Here is a 22,930-nt window from a genome sequence, read left to right on the forward strand (position 1 = left end):
TTTTGAAAAATCGATATAATAGTTACAATTAATATCGTTTAATATATAACCGCGTGCGGTTCAGTTTTCATTATCAATTTTTTGATATCTTGATGTGATTCGTTTGTACACATACTCTGTATTTATATATCTGCTTATGTTTATACATGTGTTTAACGTAGCGCCCAGCCTCTCGCTCTCTCATTGTGCACCACGTAGAAATGCAACAAAGAAGAAGTGGATCTGTTATAAGAAAGTGACATATTGCCTACTTCCTCGCACTCTCTATATTATACTTGTGTACCCAGTTGCGTGCACACATACATACATATATACACATACAAATACACAAAAGACACATACATACACACGTATATATGCAACGGCTTGATTGGATTAGATTTTGTAAAGCGTTGTAAAATGTGTTGGGAGTTTATAGGTGTTATAAGAGATCGCTACGCAGATCGATATATGATTTCAAATTATTGGCGTGACAAATATCTGTATATGCGATTGCATAGTATATAGACCATATTTTTCGAAATATACAATTTCATTATACTTTCGGGAGCGCAAGGTAGAAAGACGCAGGACAGATGAACGTTAACTATCACTTTACGTTACGAGCTCGAAAGGGAGGAATAAGCATATATAACAAGAATGACTCGTATTCAACAGATTCGATTAAGATACTCGGTAACTGCCGTTTGTAGAAAAATTGCTATTTTTGATAACTGCAAATATGTACGTATTCAATAAATCGAATCGTACGGCAAGAATAAGTCCTACTATAATAAAAGTATCGAAACGCTATCCGTCTTTCGTGAAAACGAGCTTACGAAGTTAAGCATTCTCTGTCCCGTGCGTCTGTGTTGTACTCATTATACGTTGAAAGGGAGCATTTACGGCTAATAATCGTTGCGCGAACACATGCGCATTCGAAATGAGTAACAAAACCCGTCTACGTAACACGAATGAGACAATGTAATACCTTATAAAGGCGTTTCGCGATGACGAACATAAAACGAGGACAGGGGTATCTCAAGTGTTACACGGGAAGCGAGACACCCTCGGTAACGATTAACAACCCCACCCCCCTCCGCCCCGATCGTACCACGTTGCATTTCCGACGCCATCACTCTCGGACCCCAAACCCCCACCCCCCCCACCCCCAACCCCCAATCGCATCTTTAGGCAGGAGCGGCAACAACATCGGCGAGCGCAACGGCTGCGGCGTTGTTACCCTACAGTGCATTGTGTACGAAGATATAATAAAGCATGTGAACCGCGCTGGAACACACCACGAGTCGTCGCGCGTTACCTGTATAACGTGACCTCTTGTCCGTATCCGTAGAAATAGAATCAACGAGCGACACATGCACATTCACCCACCCATCCATACACGAACACGCGCGCGCGCGCGCACACACACACGCGAACTGTCTGTCTATCCGTCTGTTCCATTAGACACGCATACTCACAAGATGTGTTCAACGTGCCCCTCCGTATTGTCACCCTCCATTACCGCCCCGTTTATCGCTCTTGCGCCATGCAACGATAGCGCCCGAATCGTTGTTGACACTTTATCGCCCCGCGCGAAGGCATCTCAAGATCTCATTAGACGTCTCGAGAATATTAGTTTCTTTTTCGCAATTCGTAGCGCGCGTGAAAGATCGATCGTCATAAGATATTTCAAAGGAATTAAATTTCTGTCGTATGCGTTGAATACTATACGCGATAGTGTGATAGAATCTCGTAAATAATTTTAATTGAGAATTATAATTATAATATCAAAAAAAATGTATCTTTTTAATCGCAAAAAAAAATATTTCAATTATTTATGAATTACATAAAAGTTGAAATTCTTTTAATAACGATTCAATATATAATGTAATTATATTTTTCGGCAGCACGCCCTTTCAATATACAATATATAGGGCATTGATTTTCTTCGATACATTTTTCACTCATGACAGTGCTCTCATATAATAAGACGTGGATTAAACGCGTGATGCGCTCAAATCTTATTCGTCGAAATTGATCCTTCAATCTCGCTATTCTCAGACTTTATTCTGGGCACGCGCGTATCTTCTGCTTCTACCGGCGATTCGTACTTTCGATTTATAACGTTCTCGGTTTCGTGAAGAATATACCACGAGGAACGAAAATATGATTCGACGTTCTATGATCGCGTGCGAAAGGCATCTATGACATTTGTATCGTACATGCGACATTTGGAGTGAACTGAAAACGCGATACGTGATTTCTCGAGTAAATCCGCGAACGATGGAAAAATATTTTGGTTACTCCATCTCATTTCATCCTTATATCGCGCGTTACTCTTCCTCGTTAATCACCCTCAATCATAACGCACACCATTTCACACAAATGTTAATTGCAGTATACGTGGATGAAATAGGTAATCACTACGTGTGTCTGTGTGTGTTGTTCAGTTTAATAAACCCCGACCTATATATATATATATATATATATATATATATATATATACATACATTATCTGTGATGTTCGTGATCCGAATAGAATTTTTTGACCCTTACAATAATGACTGAAAGACTATTTCACAAAAGCACAACCGATTCTCCAAAGAACGTATCGCAATATAACGCTAAATAATTGATCCGATTTAATTTAAAAAATATTAAAAATACTAATATGGTATATAAACATGTGTACCGCGTATACGATGTGAATTATCATATAGTACGTTATATTGATTAGCCTAGTGAGAGAGACAATAGAACGAAAATTATGATTCGTTAAGATTTGTTAAGATTCAAGAAAATTATAATGATATTATAATATTATTACGAGATATTTATTGAGCCATGCGTTTAAAAAAAAATCCGTGATTTTTCAATCACGGTTCAAGCTAATAGCGATGATGAAAAATATTGATGCACGTTGTTAATTTGATTGGGTAAAATCTACCGCTGTCGCGATAGACCATTGCAAAATTTTTAGTCTGTTTTTAGTTTATTCTGCGTGTACTGCGATACGATTCTCTTTATCTCCCCCTTCCGAAAGGCAAGACCGAAGCTAGGCTTTTCGGTCTGGCGCTCGGAAGCATATAGTCCTGTCCCGATGGAAATCGACAAGAGGATTCAGCAGCATCAGCAGCAGTCAGTCCACCAGACGAGTTGTCGATAGCGCAGTACCTGCTATATCACTGAGTAGAATTGTCTTTCCCAGTGTCGCCTGAAAATCCCATCAGCAGCATACCATCGTCAACCTCTTCCCATCGTACGCCCGTTCATTTCTTCTTTGAAGTAGAGCGCAGCTTCCAATGCACGTCGGAAACCCACATACTGAAACCACCATGTCCATGCACTGTCCTCTGCGACGTTACTATGGAAACGGGATGGGCACAATCGCTCGTGGTGACTTCATTCGAACAGTGCGGCCCGAGAGAAGTTTGGGGACGCGTCGCGTCGTTGCCAAGCTCTGCGGGATCGGTTTCATAAAAGGAACTCGCCTCATTATTCCTCCCATCCGAATCGGAGCGAGATAGGAATTTGTAATCAGATAGAATGGAAATTTCCATACTATACGTGATACAGACAGGATATGAATTCTATCGAAACTGGAGTTGCGGAAAATAGATATAATATCGATCTCTCACAAAATATATACTATATTTTTATTCAAGAAATATACTCGTAGTAAACTCTCTCATTTGCTCAGATAATTAACTTTGACATGCAATTTGTTTACGCATTATTTTACGCCCCAAATATAATTTACTGACGGAGAACATTCTCATAGTTATTCATTTTACATTGTTTGTCGATGAGTAGTGGACAAACTCCGGACATTCCGGACATGTATTAATATGACATTATTGTTACATCAAACTTATGCAATGGAAATAAAATTAGGATATTTTTTGGATTATCTACTAAATTAATATATTATGAAGCCGATTCACAGAATATCTTTATAAGACACGTTGTTCTATGTGTTTGCAATTGTTTTTAAAATTTATTATTTTCCCATTTTCCTCGATTAAATGTTATATATTATTCGATCAGTTGTATATAAGTACAAATTGTATATTCTTTAAGTCATTAATTATTCGTTATCTTATAATCCCCACTTGATATTAAAGCAATTATTAATGAAGCCGCAATGTGACGATGGGGTCATTACGAGTATGACAAGTCGAGACTCTATCGAGACTCCGAAGCGTTAGTAGAGTGTCTCTCGCCAACTTGTGAACATTTCGCCGGAAACAAGCTCCCTCTAATCATTTGTGAGAAATTCAGAAAGATCCGAGCTAAAGTTAGTCGCGCGGATGCATACTCCTGTTAATTTGAACAGTGATCTAATCGCGAACTTTATACGATCGGAGGTAAACAACGAGAACTTCTACCAGCTTGCTCTCGCTTGAAAATGTTCTATTTCCAATGCGCGCAAAGGAACTTCTCTCTCTCATATTAAACGCGAGGCGTATCACGAACATTAGAATGTTATTGTACCAGTCCGATTTGATTCCTCCCGACTTCCCGACGAAAAGCATCGAGAGTTCTCTGCTCGAAACTCGCATTTTCGCGCCACGCTCATCACACGTGCCACAGAACTGCGAGCTCAAAATTACTTCGTACATTCGACTCGTAGCAGGTGTTGGGCATATACCGGAGAACAACGATAATCTGTGCGTGCAATATCATATAAAATTCAAATAAGCAGGCAATAATAATAGAAAAATCGTTATTCATTGTTTGCTTAATTAGATTTCATATCAATGGCGATCCTCTGTACTGTATCGGCATCGTCATTTGCACAATACAAAATACTAGTTAATAAAACGTTAATTTATATAAGATTTACTTCAAACACACACACACACACATACACTATTTCACATATTTTTAATAGAGCACCACAATTTTTTTATTATTACACCATTGTTTAGCTACTGATTATCATTTTTTAATAATTAAAAATGTCGCTGAGTCACAGTATAGGATGCTGTTATAAGCGATAGATGATTCAAATCAGATATTTCTATAATTTTGGCGAACCCATTTTTGACGATGCAGACACACAGGAGAGAATGATCTCTATTTATTCGTGATAACAGAAATAAAAAAATTCTCGTAAAATTAATCTCTTTTTCTATTTGAAATATCGAAAATTGAATACTTCAAAGCTGTAGCTGTAGTTTTCATTTCTGATTTAGATATTTAACGCGTAGATTATACATGGTAGAGCCCAACGCTCGTAAGCGTCGAGGGTACGAAACATCTGTCTATAATAGTACGAGGATCTACAATAGTAAAGCCTGCATGTGCTACACACAGCAATGCGCACCGTGCATCTCGGAAGCGTTGACGCGTGCGACTCAACCGTAGGTGCTCTTTATCGTTGATTGTATCATTCTTATCACTTTTTTTCTTCCCTCGCGCAACGTGCGCGGGGCAATCTTCGATTAATCCGTATTACGTTTGGTGCGACTCTATTAATTAATTAATTAATTGATCTTCCTTTTTTTCTGTTTCCTCAACACTCTAGTTGTTCAGGATTAAGCCTCTGCCAGTGTTAGTAAGTACCGCCACTTGATCTGGTGTGATTGGACTGCTGTAGTTAGAAGGCTATGCGTTTACATATATATTACTTTTATATATATATATATATTATATATATATATATATATATATATATATATATATTACATTCATATATACATTACATGCCTCATATTCTATCTCTGCTCCTATTACCTATATACACGCCATCGCTGAAAAGTAGAACTCTCTACTCGGACTTCCGTGTCTATCGATTTTCCTTTTTAATTCCGCGTTTAACTCGCGTCGCCTCTACTTCGCGATAGGATTCCTCAAGCGCGAGTAATACGTATCGATACATTCGCTTATGTGCCTACGTACGAGAAAATTTCCATTCGCATGGGCGCTCAGAGGAATGCTTTAGAAATGAAAAAAAAAGCCTGTAAAAAAAGTATATAGTTTGTGTAGTATTTACAGGAATTAATTAGAAGCTAAGAAAAAAATATATTTTAATTTCAATTAAGTTATTTTGATTTTAAGTCATCGATAGTTTATGAAAAGTTGGAAATCAATGGAAAAATTTGTCGAATTAAACTTCGCGGATATAAATAAACGTGCGAAGATAATATTTTGCATAATTTTATTGACAATATATATATATAAATAAATTTAATAATATTTATTTTTCCTACATCTTTAGCCTGAACGTCCATGTATTTCTTGTCAAAAGAAATTTTTTCGCTTCTTAAAGCACTTGATGTAATTTGTGAAAAGGTGATTGTCCTGCCTGAGAACGTGTGGCTCTTTCTTATGCTTGAATTCGAGGGATTCGACATTCCCGAAAAGAGCACTTGCTGCACATAATGCTAGCACAGAGACATGCCGCTTTTAAAAATCTATAGACGACGGTGCCACGCGTTGACAGGGATCACGATTAACCGAGTGTTCGCGAAGATATCGATTTTTGTATATTTGATTATTTACCATATATCTGGGATATCCAAAATTGCGGAGCTTAAAATCTTACGATTGCCATACGATTTGGGAATTGAGTGGACGTAAGTTATTAAATTTTGTTTCATACTTTTTGATGATTTGGTTTTAGCCCGGAAATGTCTTTCTCTTAAAGAGAACACTTTATACGCGATTAACGATTTAATATTATCAATACGCATGAAACTTGTAACTTTTTTACATACATAGTGTGTAAAATATGTTTTTATATTTATTTATTTATACATTAACGATTTTATGAACGGATTTTAACCGTATTCGGGTTTTCTCTTACTAGAAGTCATAGCAACCCTAAATAACCGTGAAATATTTTATCAATATGTAAAACTTATAACACACAAATATTAAACCTGTACGAATATTATTGATATTAATTTATTGGTAAATCATAAGTGATGATATATTAATATCGAGAGTTATTTATATATTAAATAAGAAAAAAATATTATTATGAAAATATTAAAATGTTACAAATTAGTCGATGAAAATGAACAAAACAGTATAATGTAATTAGCTGCTGTACGGAAATTCTTATCCATCCAACGCACGTAATTAGTATTTACATGTACGTTAATTAGTTTTCGTCGATATTCTAACTTTCAAATATTCAGACAAAATTTCTAATTGTAATTAAAACCAATATATAATTATGATATCTGTATCGGATTAATAATATTCGTACGGAATCAATGAACGATCAGTTTTTTCGCTCTTCTCCATAATCCTCTCGCGTCTCTACATATTAATTATTAATTAAATATCTCCGCAGTTCTCAGTTTTTCACGAATGATACACGCGTTAACCAGAAGCCACTCTCGTCATTATGCAACCATATTACTCATCATACCCACCTCTTTATGCGTCGTTCTTTACTCACATTCATTGTAGTGGCCGCGTCGCATATCTGCATCATGCATCTTCGGTATGCGTGCGTGCGCGTATACATGTGCGTCTGTTTTGCGTGATGTGCAGCAACTAGTGCTTGAGCTTCTTGTAAAAAAAAAAAAAAAAAAACCCGGAATTCTACTCATACGTATATCTATGTATGCCTTATTTACATGTAAATACGTATTGTGTATCGCTAAATGACCAAATCAGCGCTGATGGCAATACGCGATAAAAAACTCGCACAATGCTCCCGCGTTTCTCCGATCGAAGAATTTTTCCCGAGCCGGGATGAGTGTACCGATTGATTGTGAAAGCCGCACGGCCTTTTCGGAGTCGATGACCTAACTGCGTACCGATTGCAAAACGTCATACAGCGACGTTCCGAGACCGGCGAATCCATATCTCGTCTGGAAATTTGTTTCGCGCGTGTCCCCTTCTTCCTAATTTTTAAGCGATGTGGCGAAATCGAGCTACGAATCGATCGCTGGTTGTCTCGAGATATAACGTGTAAATTCGTATTTTATACGCCTTGTAATGTCGATACACTGCAATTTCAACCAACTTGCGAGCGCTCTATTGATACCGTGTACATACTCTATAACATCGTATCGTTACTCGTTGCAAGAGCTATTGCCAAGTGCTTACTACATCGCATTTTTCGCTTCTCTCTCGCAATATCTAGATTCGTTCGCTAGCGCAGAGCTATGTAGGTTTATCAGCGATCGATTTAGCCGTAGAACGATATCTTAGTCACGTCTCATGGATCGAGGATCTATTGTTGTTGATGAAATTTTTTCTCACTAATCCAATCGATATCAATGACTTCACTAAGCGAATCAATTATATCTTCCAATTATATTAAATTTTTTACTTTATATTATATATTCTGAGTAGTTTTTTTTTTTTTTTCCCCCCATATAATTTCTCTCATTAAATATGTCAGCAAGCAAAGTGAAATCCTTGATGTGAAAATTAATAGTAATTTTGTAACAATGACATTTCGGCCACTTTTAAGAAATTTTAACATGTTTTTCACTGCACCAACAGATTTTCGTTCGAGCACAATTCGATTACGATCCATTGGAGGACGAATTGATACCTTGCGCGCAAGCTGGGATCGCCTTTAAAACCGGTGACATTCTGCAAATCATCAGCAAGGATGATCATCACTGGTGGCAAGCACGGAAGGATAACGCGGCTGGTTCCGCGGGTCTCATACCTTCGCCCGAACTTCAAGAATGGCGCATCGCCTGCATGTCTATGGAGAAGAACAAACAAGAACAAGGTAATGCAACTTGGCTATTTGCTCGTCTATTTATGTAAAATTGCTTGTCCGTAGGACACAAATAGCGTTTCCAATAACAAATACTGCAATAACGAGAAATGAAAGACGACACTTGTATGGCGTGCTCTCTTATCGAGATAATTTTTTTCATCGTTCGATGAGGATATGAGTATGAACCAGTTTCCGGTAAATATTTGGATTAACTTACACCTCACAGATAGTTTTCATTTTTACATATATTGAGAATACATTTCTAAGTGATACACGCTTTGAATTTTGTGGCGCTCTCTTTTGGTTCCGAAGATATGCGATTTTGAAGTATTATAAATTTCGTGTTTACTTGTATCATCTTTCCCTTATATTCTACTTACGTGTTTATATTTTTTTATTTACATTTGCTCGTTATTGCGTCACTGTCAATACGCTTCTGGATTACTGTTTAGTTTTCCTAAGAATTTCCGGAAAATATAATCTAACCCGAACCTCAGAAATTCATGTAGCCGTGTTGAAAGCTGTTAACGAACTGCGAGAAATAGGTGAAACGTGAAACATATTATTGACAAAATATCCATGAACGTGTACCTATCCCGTAAACGTAAACAAACACTTTTTCGTCTGCTCTACAACAGATACAATGTATACAAACTTCACTTTCCCTAATTACTTTATAATACCTGAGAAAAAACATTAAAACTGTGAAACTTCAAAATCGTATATCTTTGGAACTAGAAGAGAGCGTCACAAAATTCAAAGCGTGTATTATTTAAAAATGTACCCTCTACAATATATGTAAAAATGAAAACGATCCATGAGATTTAAGTTAATTCGAACATTTACTCAGTTTCCTTTTATTTATGCTGTTAAAATGTTATTCGTAAAAGTAGTGAAACCATTTGAAAAAAAAAAAAAGAAACAAAGAAAATGTGTATTAATGTAACATAGTAATTATGGAGAATATATTATTCTCTAGAATATAATTTTTTATTTTTAAATTTTTATATTTTTTAATTTTGGATAATTAAACATAAAAATATTTTCTGACTTTGTTGTAAAAGTTTTAATGATAATTTTAAAATATTTTTGAAAAGAAAAATTTTCTCTGCAATTGTAGGAACGTTAAACGTTAAACGCTTAAGTTATAAAGATAATTTTGGTTGAAATCTTGAATAGTGCGGTAATTACAGGTTCCAGCAGATCGCAGAATTTCTTTCGAATACCGATCAAAAAATCAGAATTTTACCGATTGAGAAAATCGTTATTATTACATTTTTTCACCGCCGTTCAATCAATCCATTATCATCCTATCACATATAATGATTCCATCCAGTCAATTCCCATTGATTTTTACTGCTGCCAAAAACGAATGTGCTGATGAAACACGATGTCGTCTGTGTGTTGTTCGATGTGTACAGGTTTTCGATGGAGCATGTGGTATCGTTGTTATCAATCAATTATATTTCAGATGAAATACGTGTATCGATAGCATATTATTCGCTGAGAATTCGCTTACGAATTAGTTAGATAATCGCGGTTCGTCAACGCTGGTCCACACGTGGCATCTTGAACGAAAACGAAACGGAGATTGACATTTGTAATTTTATAGTTGAAATCCTAGATTTTTTTTATTATGCCTCCAATGTGCATAGAAAACATTTTAAAAACATTATTTCAACTCTTTATATATCTTAAAAGAAGTGTCGCGTCAAAATCGCGTGTTTTAACGCTTCTAAGTTCTCTCTAAATCCTGTAATAATTGTCAATTCTAGAATATGACAACATGAATAGAACAAATAATTAATAGACTTATTAGTTTGTAATGTTTGATATGTAAATCGTATAAATATTATATGAGAGGAAGAGAAACGGGGAGGGACATTACTTGAATCAATTTAATCTCTACATCTATGGTAAAACTGCAATTGTACATCCGCATTTAGTGCTAAACGTGATTATGATTTTAATCAAAATTGAATACAATTTATATTATATTCTCATGTTAAACAAATTAAACTTATAATCAAATAACTGCATTTAGCAGTAAATGTTTGATCCTACCTAAGCTTTAATTAATTATTACGCTTATTGTTAGAGAGATCGAATCTCGTTTTAAAAATTATATTTTAAGTCAGTTTTTTAATTCATATTTCATATGACACGTGTAAATGCGTATCGATTTCAAATTTTGAAGCTAGGTACGAACGTTCTTGAAACCATTTCATTTAACTAAATGCGTCTATCATCTCCAGATGCTGAAAACAAAGAATCAACATAACCATTACTTTGAATATTTATTACTTGAATCGTAAAATTTTAAAATGCTATCGCTTTTATGATAATCGTAAAGCATTTTAAAAAAGAGATGCTGCTGGGTTCTAAAATCTGGGAAAAACAAATTGATATGGCTAAAGTTATATACAAAATTCATAGACATAGAAAAAAAAAATTTATTATTCTGAATTTAAAATTTTTTATAACATATCCTTATATAATATATGCATAACTAATCTCTAATACAAAAAGAATATACATATATATAAAAAGATCGTGAAGTGAAAAAACAGAGCGAAAGAGAAAATAGTAAATAAGAAAAAATGATAGATATATGAATAATTCTACTTTAAAGTATGATGTTAAAAAAATCGAGTTAGAGGTTTAATTATGGATTGCAATTGTGAAGCCACCATGCGAACGAGGAACTGGATTAAAGAACATGTAGCAAGAAAAAGTTTGGATTGTCATGTATCTCTATGTCTATATGTCTGCTGATACACGTGGGTGGCATGTGAGAGACGGATTATAGGGATAGGTAAACGGAGAACTAGCACTCCAGGAATAATTAGCTGCAGTGATATATTTGTTATTGTGTGTTATGCGCGGCTAGATGCTGAAGGAGAAGGTGGATGTTCTTCTCACACCGAAGGCTGCGATGGTTCGACAGGTACGTCTCTGCCTTCAGGTAGACACGTGTAGAAATACGTAGAGGACCATTTTAGACGCATGAAATACAGACTGGATCTATGCTTCTAACACACGTCAATACAAAGGGGAGATAGAAAAAAAATAGGACGAACATCTCTCTTCGTGATTTACACGCAAGGATAATGATCTCGCTTTTAATAATTTATTTTATATCATGAAATTTATCACACTCACTTTCATAATGTAAATGTGCGCGAAGTATTTTCTCATAATATTTAATAAAATTATTAAATAAAATATTAACAAATAATTGTATAAAATATTTGAATTTTTTATTTAATTCGAAAATTAGCAATAACTCAGTGTTACTGTTTTATTAAAAATATTACCTGGATAAAAAATTTTGAGAGCAATACATTATATTAAGTCAGTCAAAAAGTAAAGAGATTTATTGTTTGTTTTTTTTTGTTCTTTTGTGTTTTTTGTGTTCCTTTACTTTTTCACCGATCTAATATATTATACACTATATATATTGCTATTTTATATAAAAAATGTATCGTGGTTATTATACAGTGAAGAAATATTTATACGATACATGTAGTAAGCTAATCTCTAATTATAATCGTATTGGTTTATTTAAAAAAATAACAGATCTGTAATAATTTTTATTGAATAATTACTTTTTAAATAAATTTCGTGCATTAATTTTAAAAACATTAATAATTTATTAATATAGATGCTATGACACACACATTCTGTGTTATAAATTAATAGATGCTTTTACATAGCGTGCTTTAATGCATGCGTTATTCGCTGCAAAATATTTCACGCACTTATGCTTATCGCGCACGATTTCACTCGCAAACATGGCAGCACGATTATAATCGGAACTTATGATAGATAATTATATAATCGATTGCTCTAGATCTTAGCAAGTAATAACACTCATTGTCAGCGAATATCTTGCCAAAAATTTCATATATGAGATTTTCTCCCTGTGTGAGTGTAATTCACATTTCATAATTTTATATTCGAAAGAGACAAAAGTTCTCTTTTACGTTTCATGTACCTATATTAAATATTTTTAGCATTCTTAACTTTCTCAACTATTCAAATATTTTGGCAAGATATCGCGGTTTACCCGTAATCATACTATCATTTGCAGCTATAATATATGTTATAGTTTCACACACAACGAATTTTCCTAGTATATTCAGTAGCTCTATAATCACGAGAATAACACTAACGATGAAATTCATCATAGCTCCGATTATAATACCTATCTAAGGTTTCACGTATCGGTTACATCACGGATCTTACGTTGTCATCTTGTGACCTGCTGGAACACCCCTTTCAATAGGACACCCCCAATTGCCTTTGGGCATGGCTTCTTTCGAACTGGCTGATTGAAAATGAATTCTTTTTATCAATAGACAAGATTTTGCTTGACCCAGGAATCGATATTCGCAGAGTAGTTCGTTATTTCTTGTCGGCGTGATCCGTTGATTTTCGAAATGTTTCAAAGGGTTGCTAATATTAGTGCACATATCGATACGTGTTATGTTTTCAATAGGACAACACATCGTATGGTATAATATAGGCGAAGTAATTATTAGGAGAAGTAATCGGGAAATATTTTAATGACACGAACGATCTTTCATGCAACCGATTTTTGCGAAAAATATTATTTTTCATGTTCTCTTCTTCTCGTCGTGAGATAAATTGCATTATTAACGTTTTATTGTCAGGGAATTTTTGATAGATATTTACAAATCGTATCATAAAGAAATAATTGTCGTTTTATTCATTAATTTCTGATACACGTATATAATTGATACATAATAGTTAAATTTGTGAGTCCATCGCTATGTGATGGCCACAGTATTGTCATCGTTTTTTTAAATAAATTTAGCGGTCTTTCATCGACAATATATAGGCACGGGATTTGATTGTTAGCACGGATAATGGATTCCGTAACATGACACTTGCATAGTAATTTGCAAGTTTACACCGGGCAGACATTTTCGAGCAGAGATAGCTCTCGTATTCAATTTCGCTGCCATCTATATTAACGATCGTTTCTACTTACAGTAAATTGCTCAATATTTGGCCGAAAAAAGAAGCAATACAAGGATAAATATCTTGCAAAGCACAACGCCGTTTTCGACCAGCTGGATCTGGTGACCTACGAAGAGGTCGTGAAACTTCCTTGTAAGTCTCATTTTTCACGTATAATCTAAAAATTATCAAATATGACTAGATATGCAATATCAATTTTTTTCTATGTAGTTGTAGGAATAGGATTTTTTTTTATTTAAATTATTAGAGATCTTTTTAATAAAGTATGACTATTTAACACGTCTCTTAAAAATTTTATCGTTTCATATTTATTATAATCTAATCACATATGAATGTTATAGCTTACACATAAAACATTATTCATCATTAGTTATCGAAATTGTATTATTTTTTTCTTTATAGATCCTGCCTTCCAACGGAAAACTTTAGTATTATTGGGAGCACATGGCGTCGGTCGACGACATATAAAGAATACGATTATTTCCAAGCATCCCGATAAATACGCCTATCCTATTCCGCGTAAATATCTCAAATTTTTTCTAAATTTTAAACTTAAGTTCCATAATTAAAAAAAAAATATGTAAAATTAAATAATTGTAAAATATATTTATCGGAAAATATTCTCTCTCTTTCTCTCTCTTATATACAAAATATGTTCTTTACGTAGATACAACGAGGCCTCCACGAAGCGACGAAGAAAATGGTCGTAATTATTATTTCGTATCGCACGATGAAATGATGGCAGACATAGCCGCTAATGAATATCTCGAATACGGTAAATTATATTTATACAAATTTTATATCGTATTTGAAATTTCTGGTAAAAAAGTAATTATTAGTTATCAACGTTGAGAAATAAATAATACTGGATCGATCTTTGATGAAAACATTAAAAATAATATATGTTAAGTACAATACATAGAAGGTATAAAATGAAGCATTGAATCTGAAATATTTATTTTAATAAACAGGTACACACGAAGACGCTATGTACGGAACTAAGCTCGAAACTATTCGTAAAATTCACGAAGAGGGCAGAATGGCTATATTAGATGTTGAACCACAGGCATTGAAAGTTTTACGAACTGCTGAATTTGCACCTTACGTTGTCTTCATAGCAGCACCTGCATTTGCAAATGTTACGGATGTAAGTATAAAAATAATTTTGTGCAAAGTTTTCAATTAAATATGTATACAAGAACTGTCCATAAAGAAACTGAACTTTTAAAAAAGCATTTCTCAAACTTTGCAAAAAAAATAGCCACAAACGCTGAACACAATCTCATTTAAATCACCATAAAACATAAACTAAGAACAATAACGTCTTGTTCATGGTGTGAGAAAGTTGCAAAAGAATCCCACTACACAGTGCCACAAGACAGATGACCTCACGTCACATAACATTCGGGTGCTTTTTTTTTAAAGTTCGATTTTTTTATGGACAGCCCTTGTATATTATTTTTATATAAAATAGTATTTATCTATTATAATAGTATGTATCTTTAAAAATATATAATTAATCTCCAAAATAAAGAATGATATACAAGATTCTCAGCATATAAAAGGAGGGATAATATTTTTATAAAAAACTTGAGCGCAAAATTTTTTATTTTAGAAATTTTAATTAGTTTTTAATTAAATATATAATACTATTCGGATTCGTCTAACAAAATCGCTTGTGTTTTCAGTTTGACGGTAGTCTGGAACGATTGGCGAAGGAATCAGACATGTTGAAGCAGGCGTACGGGCACTTCTTCGACCTGACCATCGTGAACAACGATCTCGACGAAACGATCGCCCAGCTGGAGGCCGCGATCGAGCGCGTGCACACGACACCTCAATGGGTGCCCGTTTCTTGGGTCTACTGACAGCGGTCTTCGCCGATTCGTCAGATCAACACCATGGACTGCAACGGCTCGTCGAGGATGAAGCAGTGATCGCCGGCACCGTAACGGCCATCGGTTCGCGATCCAGTCTCTCGCGAAGATCTGACGGCGACACCGACAGCTGCCGGCATCCGACAGGAATACGCCGCGGGCAGTTATGTCGAATCAATCGGATATATACCAGAAAAACGTACTCGACGGTGAAACGATCGACTGGAGTGCGTGACTATATGATGGCCGTGTGTTCATGAAGTTCTTTCCATCTCGCTGCGTAATTGTTACCAGTCGCGGGACACGAGGGGAAATTAGCGACGTGTCGGAGTCGTCCTGACGTCGATGAGCGTCGTCGTCGCGTCTACCATCGAGACGTCGGACCTTTAAAAAATGTGGAACGCGTCATCATCGAGCACGGCGAAATTAGTGACGATAATCACGTCACAATGCGTCCGAAGACGGACGCCTTCTCGCGGACCACCAATTTCTCCTGCGCTTCCTTCTCCTTTTGTTCCTCTTTTTCCTCTTTTTCGAAACTTCGAAAATAAAGGGGTAAACAAAAAGCCAATCAGTTAGAACTCCTCTTGAACGAGACTACTATATACGAACGCATGTCTTTCTCTCTATTCTGTACAATTTGTCGCATTCCTGGCACGGTTTCAGCGAATCTCTCACAGGAATTCCTCACGACTTGCAACTACTCTAAAGGCAGTTGTTTACGATGCGTGTCATGTACAGAGATACGGCGACAACAAGCACCAAAGAATATATCTCATTTACGGAAAATCAAACGAAAAACGATAGCCGTTCATGCTTCACGCGGATGTGACGACTATACTAAACGGCTGCATCTTCGTATCCTACCTACCCTGCGAAATCTATCAGTCGACTTTCCATAAACTGTAATTGCCTCCTATCGTACTTTATTATAACTATTTAAACGAAAAAAGCTAGAGATCGTGCGGCACGGCAGTGCCCGTATATATACATATATAGCAAAAGACGAGGGTCCTATCGTAATAATCGAAACCCGTCTGACATCGTTCGATCGAAAAGAGGGAGGGAAAAAAAAGAACATAAACTCTGGTGTACTGCCGGCCGTCCGTCATTTAACTGTAACTTTAAGCAGTAGAGAACTTCGCCGGTTTCGTCTTAATACTTCTACTAATGTCTAACGAGTGTTCATCTCTTGTCGCAGGAATCCTACTGCGACAAATCTACGCGTATGCTACGAGCGCTTTTTACGTTCAGTGCCGTCTTTTCTATCTTTCTCTCTGTCGCGTCTTCTTTTATTTTATTTGCCTTTCTATTTCTAACTATCCACCGAGCTTTTTTTCAAATACTTTTGGATAATCGGGGCCGCCATAATTGGAGCGCTCCCTCGCTTGACCGTGCACTCGCTCATGCCATTGCCATTCGTCGTTATTGTTCATGAAACATATTATCAGCTCAAATATTCATTGATGCACCATCGAGATTGCGATTATCCTCTGTATAGGAGAAGCCCGGAACCGAATCGCACATCTCGGACGAATGCACGGACGGCGGATATTCGGCAGCGAGAATTCTACGCTCTCACTCGAAAGAACTTGTATGCAATTATTAAGTTCATACATGACACACATAGATACACACACATACGTACGAATACACATGGGCACATATGTCAAAACTACAATGCCACTCTGTTCGCATTACTTATACACCCTCGTACAAAAGCGCATAAGATCGAATGACGAAGTAACAAAATAAAAAAAAAAAACGCGGTTTATTATAGGATATTTATAAAACGTAAATTTCAAATAAATAGATAGTCTACCAGCTATATGAAATAATAATGAAGAGAGACAGTCTCACGCAGAAAGACACACATACATACATGCACATGCGTCTACACGCGTACAAGTTTATTATACGCCATGCGCACATACACGCACATTTACCCACTCACAACTTACACTCATACACGCACGCACATAAAAATGTACGTGCGTGTAGGCAAGCAGTCGCATGCGCGCGAGTGCAGATTTACAAGATACAGATTTAACGACTAGATAATTAATATATTTACAAGTGATTAAAGAGAAAAAAAAGATTAAATGTATGACTAATTAATACTAAAAGAATTATTAGGAGACTAATAGGTGATTTGCATATGCATATGCCCGTAGAACGAAGGAATGAATGTATGCATACATGCAGGCGCGATGTGATAATTTATTGATAACAACCTCGACGCTCACATCATGGATCTGTTCGGGCTTTCGTCGAGCAGCCTTCCTCGCCTTTCTTGTCGCTGCAATGATCTCGAAACATACATACCTAAGCGAACTCGAGCGCGCATCTTACTCCCCCGGGGTGCGTTCTTCCTATTCTGCACGCTGAGCGACCACGGCAGGACGACACGCGAGTTGGCCGTGTAGCAAAAGCACACTCGATTATTATATATTTCAGAAACGTAAACGACGGGGAGGTCAAGAATCTCGCGCTCGCGAGGACCGATGACGCTAATACCGGACAGAGTCGATTTTCACGGAGCCAGATGTGAATTTGTATGTGAGTAATAGGACACTCGCGAGAGAAAAGTAAAAAAAAAAAAGAAAAAAAAGAATTGCCCGCCTCGGTGTGATAGCGTATGTATGCGTAAAACGTGAGGAGAATGAGTCACAAGTGATTTTGTAATATTTCTTATAAGTTGTAGCTGCCATATCCAGTAATTAAGTACTAGGTGCGTTGAGTGATAATCTGACGACGACTGTTATGCTAATGATAATGATGATGATGATGATGTTGATGATGATAATGGTGATCATGATGATCGTACGTGCCATCGCACGTGTATGTCAGTTAATTTGCGTGAGTTGTGCTAAGATGTTGAGAGAGACGACGGGTCTAAAGAAAACAATAACAAGTTCATTACAATTATGTAATTATAAATAAGAGGAAGAGACGAAGAGTATTATAACACGTTGTTAATTGAATTAATAAAATTAGCCCAAAGTAATGAAGGTGTTTGATTTGAAGGTAAAAAAATGTTACGTTTATGTTTTTTGTATTAATTTTTTACATTGTCTATATTCTTTTGTAATTGACGTCTATGTTTTCGTCTTAACGGATGTCTTCTGCTGGCGTAGCCTTTCTTGACTGATGTCGACGCCGGTATAAACATATCTTCCGAACTGTCGGTCTTATTGCACTGTGTCTGCTCCATAGGAAACATGTACTCCAAATCGATGTCATATCTGCATTTTAAAAAGATAAAAAGATAAAATTCTGATAATCTCATAAAATAACGGCAAGTATGCTGCAGTTCGTTCAATAATTTCGTGAAATAATTTACTTTATTTCTGGGGATGATTTTCTTATGGTGAAAAAATTTAATTACTTTTTAAAGAAAATAAATCTATCTTTTTTTAACGACTAGCGGAAAAGAGAAGGGGGCGTCGTTAATAAAGCATTTCTGAAAAACACGATGTGTAGAATCGACTATATGAGAGAGATAAAATAAATATCTTGTATTAACTAAAATAATATTTTGAAGTATATTTTATCGGCATTCTTTGAAAGATTTTTCAACCAACAAACTTCTGAAGAAAGACTCTAATCGCAATAATATCAAAACAAGACAAATGTACCTAGGCAGCTTCTCTCGAAGATAAGAAATGACGTTTGCCCCAAGGCTTGCTTCGCGGCTCATGATAAAACTAGATAAATATCGTGGACTTTTGCTCTTTTCAGCACAATGCATTAGTAAGGCCCAAGATTTATAATCCGAATCTAACACGTATGTATTGTATACTCCTTCATCTAAAATATAGCAAATTTATTATAAAATTGTTGTAGCATATATATGAGAGCTTTCTTCTTTAAAGATATATTACTTTGAAAAAAAAATCGATGTGTGCTCTTAATGATATAATCGATTATTATAGCGATGATCCGTTAGAAAACATTTTTCAATTTGAGAGTTTTGAAAAAACGTGTTCATATTTAACACGTTAGCATAAAATAAAAAGTTAAATATATTCAAAAAGTGGAAAAAAAAATTTTATTTAAGAAATAATAAAAAATTGAAATATTTCTCCGATGATACAGAAATGTATCGAAAAATAAAGAAAGATAAAATTAATTAAAGACAAATAGCTATTTACACGGAAACTCGGCGTGTACCCAATGAGCAGGTAAGTCCGACGAGGGAATTTTCCATGTGATGTTACCAACGAGTAGCTCATTAATGGGATCATCAGTGAAACTGTAAGTGAAATTCATGGTAACTTCGGCGTTTTCGGGCGAAACCAAAAGCTCAGCTCGCATGCATCTGTACGCAAGAGCTTCCTCTGAGCTTGCATAGTACTGTACTATGTACCACAATCCAAGAAACTGTAAGAAGTGCAAAGCGTCTATTACGTGCGAGTGTATATGTAGATGCAAAGTTACGCATGAAATGGGCCGACTAGTTCACATACATCACGTTGATTTTCACGCGCTAAACATATGCTAATGAACGTACGTATTATATAGATCAAGCGATCGCGCTCAATAGTAAACATTAAAAACATATTCAAGTATTAAAAACTTGTTCAAAAAATTTTCTAAATGATTACCGATTTGTTTTTACCCTTCAAAATATATTTCTTATTATTTTTCAATTGTAAACTTCTTTTTTTTCAAATACTCTATAAAAAAATTATATAACTTATACACATACACAGTGAAAACATACACAGAATAAATTACTCAAATTTATTCATCAAAAGCGTTTTTTGAAAAAAGAAAATTAAGGCAAGTTGGTTGTATGTGGAATGTCATATGTATGTAGCATGTGTCCAAAATAGTCTTCCGATCTAAAAATAAATCCGCTAAATATTAGCCTGAAAAGAGAATCTGTGCAAATGCGAGGCTAGTAAATTATAATATACTATATATGCCCAAGTGAAATAAAATTATAAATATTTATACACGTATGTATTACACGTGTTTGTTTTATGAGATTTATTAAATAATTAATTATAAACATTTTGTTGAACATTAGATATTCCGCTTCGTTCTCAATCTTCAGATAATAGAAATGTATTTGGAGTTACAGTTGCCAATTTCTATTAAAAATATAATTTTTATTATTAAAAGATTGCCGTTAAAATATTTTTGTACATTAGTTTATTATTTTTGATTTTTGTAATTTCTAAGTTGTAATTTTCTAATTAGAATTATTTAGAACGAACAAAGTATGCAGAATTTATATACAATATGACAAATTTCTAATCGCAAAAATAAAATGTTTAGATCAAAATTTGTATATATATATATAGTTTTTATTGTAGTTGAAATTACTTATCAATTTATTCATTGAATTTATTGATTGAAACAATTATTCGTATCGTGTCTTTCGTATTTGACATTTACATGTGTGTGTATGAAACTGACATAAAATCTGACAAAAAATAGTAACGAAAATTTCGCAGAACACAAAGCAAGATGGTGCATGAACTTGACATCTCGAATCTTTGTTCTGCTTTGAGATAATTTCTTTGGTTTAGTGATCAGAATTTTGTTTCAATTGTCAAGAAATATAGAATTATTGAAAATAAAACTAGGATTTGTAATAATTTACAAATTTGCACGGAAAGATATGCCAATTTCATATATACGCAATCATTAGAATATTTGCCTAATTGTAGTTATTAATCCTATGTCTTTAATTCAAAATCCATTGCAAAGTTAATAACATATGTATATGCAATATTATGCGTAGAATTGCGGTTGATAGAATGTCAACGTCATAGCAATTATTATTTTCTATCTCAAACCAAACCGTACATTGTTAATTACACGGCAAATGATAATCTCTATTACTATTGCATAGAATCGGCATATTACGCCTCATAAATATATGTGTGTCGTGGATTGCATTCTGTAATTAATATTTGATCGATGTATTTGGCAACAGTATAAAATCATTGATTATATTTATTTCTAAAGCCACATTAGCAGCGGATAATATATCAATGCACTTCATACTGTTTCGTAGCATTGAATGAAGCACATCACGCATTGAATGAAGCACATCAAACAAAATATATCTACGTAAATAACATAGTGCAATTATGAGACAATTCTCGAGGAAACTCATGAGCAAGTTCAATTTATTGACTTATTTATATATGTAAGAGACCATGTTTTTGCACAATATTATATATATATATGTATGTATGTATAATGCAAATGTAAAAAAGAGAAATATACATTTAAAAAATATACAAGTATAGGAGAATTGTTGTGAATAATCTTTTATAGTCGGAAGAGAGAGTATTGTTAAAAATAGTTGTATAATATATTAAAATAAAATGTGTGAAACTATTCACTTTTCATTTCCGCATTATAATGATCTCGCGTCGCGTAGGTGACGAGAAATCTCGTACCTCGGATATATCAAAGTTGCGTATGCCCTTCACTTTTGGACACTTGGTCTTATCCTCCCGTCTCTTCCAAACACCGCCGGAGGCAATGACAAAGAGACCGACGAGCAGCGCTATTGTTATCCAACAGAATCTCAAACGTCGTCTCGTACTGAGATGCATTTTCGCTATGCATTCAGATTTCGTTCACGAATACGCACGAGCTAGCCAGCTAAGATTGCGCGCACAACACGGTTTCTTCTCGACTGTCGAGGCGACTAAAGGCCACGTACGTATGTACGAGCGCACGAAGAATGGATGCGACTCATGACTATTACTATACGAACGAAGAGGGGGTGGCCACTATCACGTTCCTCCCTTTGCATTCTTGCTGCTCTTTCGTTTTCAATCGGCAACTTGTTTTATGCGTAGAATTCTCATAACGCCCTGACTCGGAGCCAGGACTCGTGGGTGTGCGATCGTCGTTTATAGCTGAAGAGACATACTCGCCGCGTGCGAGTCGCTCATTCCGTTTTCTTATTTATGTTTTTCAGTTCGAAATCGGCAAAAAATGCGATCTGCGAGAATCTTTTGCGACCCTTTCACTATCGAATTACGATTACAGAATTTACGAGCGTGTCGTTTGTCGTAAGAAGTGCAAAATGATAGTCGGTGAAGGTTTCACGATTGTAATACAGTCACAAAAACGAAGACAGTTTTGCATAAACAGAGCTGATCTTACGGTCATCGACACGTTTGCAACAATTCAAAAAACTTTATTCAAATTAGATAAATAGATTTGATTTTAATCCGTGATCTAAAGGCAATGCACTCCGATGTAATTATATTGAGAGATGTAATATTTCTCGAGAAATTATATATTTTTCTTTATGTATATGTGTGTGATGTATATTGATAAAGAATATATATTAATATTTATTCAATTAATAATTTAATATAATATT

At 35.1% G+C, this 22,930-nt stretch overlaps 2 protein-coding genes across 14 annotated transcripts in view; one reads left to right on the forward strand and one right to left on the reverse strand.

The window, feature by feature from the left end:
• The window catches only part of Cask (peripheral plasma membrane protein CASK), a 168,264-nt gene extending 149,674 nt beyond the window's left edge, over positions 1-18,590 (forward strand). For 6 of the 13 annotated variants that reach the window (XM_070300667.1, XM_070300664.1, XM_070300675.1 and 3 more), the window contains 8 exons: positions 5,513-5,542; positions 8,455-8,692; positions 11,574-11,630; positions 13,703-13,822; positions 14,093-14,209; positions 14,358-14,465; positions 14,662-14,837; positions 15,379-18,590. In XM_070300667.1, coding sequence (XP_070156768.1) covers positions 5,513-5,542; positions 8,455-8,692; positions 11,574-11,630; positions 13,703-13,822; positions 14,093-14,209; positions 14,358-14,465; positions 14,662-14,837; positions 15,379-15,558 — 1,026 coding nt within the window. In that variant the 3' untranslated portion in view covers positions 15,559-18,590. The remainder of the gene's footprint in view (positions 1-5,512; positions 5,543-8,454; positions 8,693-11,573; positions 11,631-13,702; positions 13,823-14,092; positions 14,210-14,357; positions 14,466-14,661; positions 14,838-15,378) is intronic. The other 7 variants (XM_070300669.1, XM_070300677.1, XM_070300670.1 and 4 more) reach the window with 4 other exon arrangements.
• On the reverse strand, positions 18,483-22,273 carry Karl (lipocalin/cytosolic fatty acid-binding protein Karl). The gene is made up of 4 exons (XM_070300692.1): positions 21,990-22,273; positions 19,722-19,950; positions 19,206-19,377; positions 18,483-18,812 (listed from the first exon to the last, which is right to left on the reverse strand). Exons 1-4 carry the CDS (start codon positions 22,146-22,148, stop codon positions 18,626-18,628), a joined length of 747 nt encoding a protein of 248 aa, XP_070156793.1. The 5' UTR covers positions 22,149-22,273; the 3' UTR covers positions 18,483-18,625.
• Positions 22,274-22,930: the final 657 nt, after the last annotated feature.

Source organism: Polyergus mexicanus, unplaced genomic scaffold (genome assembly GCF_030449975.1).
Source record: "Polyergus mexicanus isolate NDT 795.1 unplaced genomic scaffold, iyPolMexi1.0 SCAF_8, whole genome shotgun sequence".
Lineage (NCBI taxonomy): Eukaryota > Metazoa > Arthropoda > Insecta > Hymenoptera > Formicidae > Polyergus > Polyergus mexicanus.